This window comes from Emiliania huxleyi (genome assembly GCF_000372725.1).
Source record: "Emiliania huxleyi CCMP1516 unplaced genomic scaffold EMIHUscaffold_373, whole genome shotgun sequence".
In the NCBI taxonomy this organism is placed as follows: domain Eukaryota; phylum Haptophyta; order Isochrysidales; family Noelaerhabdaceae; genus Emiliania; species Emiliania huxleyi.
The window spans coordinates 11,948-17,336 of NW_005199171.1; the positions used below are offsets into that span (position 1 = coordinate 11,948).

General features: G+C 64.0%; 4 protein-coding genes across 4 annotated transcripts in view; all 4 read right to left on the reverse strand.

Moving 5' to 3' along the window:
- The window catches only part of EMIHUDRAFT_242941 (hypothetical protein), a gene marked incomplete at both ends in the record, with an annotated part of 2,187 nt that extends 1,556 nt beyond the window's left edge, over nucleotides 1-631 (reverse strand). The window contains one exon of the mRNA XM_005771698.1: nucleotides 182-631. Coding sequence (XP_005771755.1) covers nucleotides 182-631 — 450 coding nt within the window. The remainder of the gene's footprint in view (nucleotides 1-181) is intronic.
- Nucleotides 632-1,093: 462 nt separating this feature from the next.
- EMIHUDRAFT_75462 (putative alcohol dehydrogenase) lies at nucleotides 1,094-2,416 on the reverse strand (the record flags this gene model as incomplete). The annotated part of the gene is made up of 3 exons (XM_005771699.1): nucleotides 1,094-1,246; nucleotides 1,389-1,544; nucleotides 1,613-2,416. 3 exons carry the CDS (start codon nucleotides 2,414-2,416, stop codon nucleotides 1,094-1,096), a joined length of 1,113 nt encoding a protein of 370 aa, XP_005771756.1.
- Nucleotides 2,417-3,234: 818 nt separating this feature from the next.
- On the reverse strand, nucleotides 3,235-4,196 carry EMIHUDRAFT_242943 (hypothetical protein; the record flags this gene model as incomplete). The annotated part of the gene is made up of 3 exons (XM_005771700.1): nucleotides 3,235-3,462; nucleotides 3,742-3,769; nucleotides 4,135-4,196. 3 exons carry the CDS (start codon nucleotides 4,194-4,196, stop codon nucleotides 3,235-3,237), a joined length of 318 nt encoding a protein of 105 aa, XP_005771757.1.
- A 752-nt stretch (nucleotides 4,197-4,948) lies between these two features.
- EMIHUDRAFT_369507 (hypothetical protein) overlaps nucleotides 4,949-5,389 on the reverse strand; it is a 1,708-nt gene continuing 1,267 nt past the window's right edge. Inside the window, exon 4 of the mRNA XM_005771701.1 lies at nucleotides 4,949-5,332. Coding sequence (XP_005771758.1) covers nucleotides 5,130-5,332 — 203 coding nt within the window. The 3' untranslated portion in view covers nucleotides 4,949-5,129. The remainder of the gene's footprint in view (nucleotides 5,333-5,389) is intronic.

A 5,389-nucleotide genomic window follows, 5' to 3' on the forward strand; every position in this document is an offset into this window, starting at 1 on the left:
AGAGTGAGAGAGAGAGAGAGAGAGAGAGAGAGAGAGAGAGAGAGAGAGAGAGAGAGAGAGAGAGAGAGAGGGAGAGAGGGAGAGAGAGAGAGAGATCGGTGGCGGTGGTGCTGGCGTGGGCGGCAGCGAGGGTGGCGGCGTCGGCCTGCATGGTCGTGGCCGTCGTCATAGTGAGGCCGACGTACATGATGCAGGTCGCGCTAATATCAAACATTGCGGGCAGCGCGCACACGTTGGTGTTGTAGCGCTTGCGGCAGCCCCGCGCGCGTGTCATGTAGTGCACAAGCAAGCAGGAGATCTCGCCAACGAACATAAATCCCGCGACGACGAATGGGTGGTCAAACGGTCTCGGGTCGCCGCCGTCTCGGCCGACGGCGAGTGTGCTCATCGCTGCCTTGATAGTGATGGTGTTGGCCGTCCCCGAGAGGAACATGCCAACCGCGAGCATGCACTGCCGGGTCTGCTTCCGAAGCTCCTGGATCTCCACCTCACTGAGGCTCGGCGGTACAGGAGCTCGGTAAGGGCCGGCGAGATGGCTCACGGTGACGGCGCTGGGATTGTGGTGCGCCGAGATAGGGTGGTGCGCCGCTGCCGAGGCGGCATTGTCCTTCTTGCTCGCGAGCAACGGCATCTCGAGGCTGCCGGCGGGCCGGCGTGTCCGATAACAAAGAATTCTGCCCGCTGAGCACCACCACACTACCTACCTACCTACTCCTCTCTCTTCTCCCTTCCCTGCGTGGTGGCGGCGTGCCGTCCTCCCATCGTCCTCCCATCCCTCCCTTGCCGCGCGCGTTTTCTTTCTTTTTCGGGCTCGTGCAGGTGGGGACCTTGTCCTCCTCCCATCCCTCCCTTGCGTCTGTTTTATTTCTTTTTCCTCCCATCGTCCGTCCTTTGCGTTGTTTTCTTTCTTTCTTCCGCCGCCCTCAGAATAAATCTAGCCGGCACGACGCACGTCCGAACAACAATAAAACGAAGCCTCTGCCTCGCTCTTCGCTCCCTTCTTACATCGTTATCGATTTATGAGAACATATACACCTCTCCTTGCGCTGCCTGCGCGCTCGAGCCTGCGCGCTTTCTAGTCCCCACTCACGCGTCACGGATCGCCTATGCGAACGACGACCTTCCCCACCGCCTCTCCCGAGAGCATGTACTCGATAGCGTCGGCGACGCTCTCCAAGCCGGCGAACGTGCGCTTCTCGTCCACGAGCGCCGCCAACTGGCCGCTCGCGTGCAGATCCAGCACGCGCTGCTTGCACCTGCCCGGGACGCATGGGCGTCGGCGACGGTGGCGAGCTGGCGACGCGCACCGTCAGCGTAGACCAACCGAGACGAGATCAGATGGGACAGGATCAGATGATGTGCGGGTGTCGGGCCGCGCACCCGGCGACGGCGGCAAAGTCCTTGGGCCATGCGTTGCCATAGATGGTCTGCTTGCCGCGCTGGATCGTCTCCGCCTTCCAAAAGAGGGAGCTCGTCTCGAGGTCGTGCGCCGCAGTCTCGGCGGCCCGCTCGGGGTTGTGGGGGTACTCGCTGATGTAGCCCACCTGGGCACGGCTCGCGTCGCGCGTGGGCATGCACGTGTGCGTGGCAGCGCCGTGTCCCGCGGTGCCACCTGCAACAGCCGGCCGTCCTCCTTGAGGTGCGCGAGGGCGGTCTGCAGCATTCGGCCGCCGACGCCTTCGAAGACCACGTCGACGCCGCCCGGCGCGAGGCGGGCCAGCGCCTCGCCGACGTCTCGCGTCTTGTAATTGATGATGTGGTCGCACCCCAGCGCACACAGTGCGCGCGCCTTCTCCTCAGACGAGCAGGTGCCAACTACGGTGCAGCCGGCAAGCTTCGCAAACTGTACCGCAAAGTGCCCCGCACCGCCCGCAGCCGCGGTGACCAGCACCGTCTCGCCGGCCTTGACCTGTCCCGTGACCTCCATCATCGCGCAGGCGGTGAGGCCGGAGATGCGCAGCGCCGCCATTTCGGCGGTGGGCTCCGGAACCCGCCAGAGCGTCCGCGCCTTGGCTGTGGTGTACTCGGCAAAACCGCTGCCCACGAAGCACACAGCATCGCCTTCGGCAAAGCCCTCGACGGCGCTCCCAATGGCCGCAACAACACCAACGCCCTCTGCTCCCAGCGCAAAGCCGCTGTCACTCTCACGGTTGGACGCAAAGGCAAACTCTCCGCGCGCACGAAACGTCTCGCAGCCACCGTTGACGCCGGCGTACACGACCTTCACGAGCACCTCATCCTCGGCAAGCTCTTTGAGCGCAACCTCGGCGATCTTTGCCACGTCTCGGAACTGCTCACCAACGCTGCCGGCGACAAGGGCGCGGTAGGTGCTGCCGGCTGCGGTAGGCTGCGCCGACTTAGGCAGCACCGACGCCCGGATGCAGCTGATGAACAGCGTGAGCAAGAGAGTTGGCATTCTTCTCACAATCAGGGAGAGACGTCGTCCAAAAGCGGTACAGCACAGTCTGACAGCGACGGTCTGAGGGGCGGGGGCGCACTACAGCAGTCTGACAGCGAACAGGTGCGCAGTCTGGAAGGCGTTTTTTTTCCGAAAAGGGGAGGTTTGTTTGTTTGTTTTACGGTCGGATAAGGGTCGGACCCGAGTCGGAACAAGGTTGGGAAAATCCCTGCCTCCCGCCGCCGCTGACCTGTTCGAGCACGGTCGGAGCAGGTCGGATCACGGTCGAAACAGAGTCGGAGTAGGAACTCGAACACGTGGTCGAACGCGGATTGCTAAAAATCTCTCTCGGATCATGTTATGATCATCTGCTGCCGAACCACCTCCGGTCGGATCACGGTCGGACACAAGTACGGATCAAGGTCGGGAAAAAGGGCCGTACGTGGGGCTCCAAGTGGGGCAGCTACATCTGTTCCGACCCTGATTCAACCCTGTTCCGACCATGTTCAAACCTAACAGGGTCGGAACAGGTCGGTGTTCACATAAGGTTCTGAACACAGTCGGATCAGGGTCATAACAGGTCAGAGTCCTACCCAACCCGCAACCCTCCTCGAAAAGACTCCCGAATTTTTCGACCGAATTTTTAAACAAAACAAATCTCTCTCACAGCAGACAGGCTCGACACAGGTGCGGACTGGCGCATGCTAGAGCACTATCTATCACCAGCACACAGGCAAACCACCGGAGCCGCCTAAGCGACTCCGTTAAGAACGGCAATGCACTTAGCGCCGTGCACACAGCGTGCACAATGCCGCTCTCCCCGCACGCTAGCTCGTTCACCGTGTGGCGTGGAGAACGACAGACAAGCGCTGCATCTGCAGCCCGTGCCAGTTCTTGGTGGTCCATGTGACCTCATCGAGGTGCTGAGCGTGCGAAAGTTTGTTACTCAGCTGGTCCGCCGCCTGCCGAAGAAGACGGCGGACGCCGTTCCCGAAGCCGCCGAACGTCTCGAAGTCAAGCAAACGCAGGTCGCAATTCTTCTCCCGCGCGAACCGGTAGTCGCCCTTCTCGTAGCGGGCCGTCACAGGTGCCCCCGCCTCCGCCTCCCCCTCACTCTGACTCCTCCTTCCTCCTCTTCCGCCGCCGCCGCCTCCGCCTCTGCATCCTCCGCCTCCCCCCCCCCCTCCCCCCCATGAGCCTTGGTGTCGAGGTGTCGAGGCCCGGTGTCGAGGGTGTCGAGCTGCTGTCGAGGGATAGAGGTGTCGAGGCCTGCGAGCCCAGCGGTGATCTGGTGATGCTGTGCTGTCGGCTGCGCTTGCCGCCTTGCCGGATGACTCCCCCACGACGCCAGCAGCCTTCCTGCGTGGTCGCCTGCGTCGCATCCTCGTCGTCGGTGGCCGGTGGCGGTTCGCGCTCTCGCTCCTTAATTAACCCCCATGCGCGCCGGCCGGCTGTTGGCTCCCGAGCTGAGGCCGACGATTTGCGGCGGACGAGGGTGAATGAGCTGGTTCACGGCTTCAAGAGCGGTCGGCGCTCCGCAAAAAGAACTTATAAGGGCAGACGAAAAGAGAAAAAAAGCGCAGAAAGAAAGCGTGGGCGGGGAACCTCAGCGTGCCGTCGAATGCATACAACGCCGTCGGGTAAAGCTGTGTATGAGGCGCTCCAGCTCGGGCTCCGCTGACACCATCACGCACCCACCGCTCGGGGAATGGGCCACGGGAGGAGGAGTGGCCGACCTCGACGCGGCCTCGTTGTCTGAAGCGTGGCGACCCATATCGTTATCGACGAGCAGTAGCATAGCTTCGCAGCTCAGCGGAATGTCGCGAGGTTTGCTCGGCAGCCGACCGACGAGCCCGCAGAGGTGCAAGCCTGCGCGCGCGAGCTCTTTGTCGCCTCGCGCCTGGCGCAAGGGCGGCCTCACCAGCGACGAATTCAGTTTCTCCCGCCTGTCTATTGGGACCGGATTGCGGGACCTCGAGCGCTCGCTGCTGCAGGAGGCGAGGGAGAGCTTCGGGAGCGGCCAGCGCCGGAGCTCGACGCACATACCTGTCCAGGTCGCTCTCCCGCCCGTCCCCGACGCCAACGGTCAGGAGGACACAGCGACGGGCCGAGCGGCACCCAGCTGCGGGTCTGGGGCGTCTGGCTTCGGCGCTTGGTGGAGCGCGTGCGCGAGAGGAGCAGCGCACTGCTGGGAGTGGGATTGCTACTGCTAGAGGTATGCCCTCCGCGGCGAGAGCGGCTGCCCGCGCTCTGAAGAGCGCGCTGCCCCGTGGACCGCGCGCCCGGAGCTCCCGCGTCTGCGGTCCTGCGCAGCTGCGCGCACACAGTGTGCACCCGAGCCGGGCTCGTACGTGTGACGTGTGCCGGGTCGTACTTTCGTAGAGTCGTGTAGTCCGCCGCTGCCGGCGGCCGGCACCTGTGCGCTGGTGGGTGTAGAGGGACCGTCCACACCCACCCCCAGGGGCGGAGGGGGGGCTCGCGGGCGTCGGGGGGGGAGAGAGAGGCTCGGGTAAAATACGTTTTATGTTTGAAAGTTTGTCGTGATACACAATATGCTGCGCACCGCGAGAGGTAGCGAATCGAGCTAGACCGTAGACATCGAGGGTCTAGTCGAAGAGAGAGGCGCGCGTGTGCCTACTACCCGCCGGCCAAACGTCTCACGTACGCCGCTCGCCGGTGCAAGCCGGCGTAGGCACGCCGAAAGGGCGAGCGGGCTCCGCCCCACGGTGGCTCAAGCGCGAAAGCTCGGGTGGTTGCGCAGCGCATGCAACGGGATCACGCCGTCCGCGGCCACGCCAAGGTCGGCCAGCATGGCGGAGAACTCGTCCTCGCCGAGCTGCTCGCCGCCCGAGGCGCAAAAGATGCGGCGCAGCTCGGCGGCGGAGATGTGCCCCTCCTCGTCCGGCCGGAAGAGCTCAAAGGCCATGTCCACCTGCGGGTCGGGCAGGTGGGGCTGGCGGCTGCGCGGGGAGCGTGCGCCCCCCCCCCCCC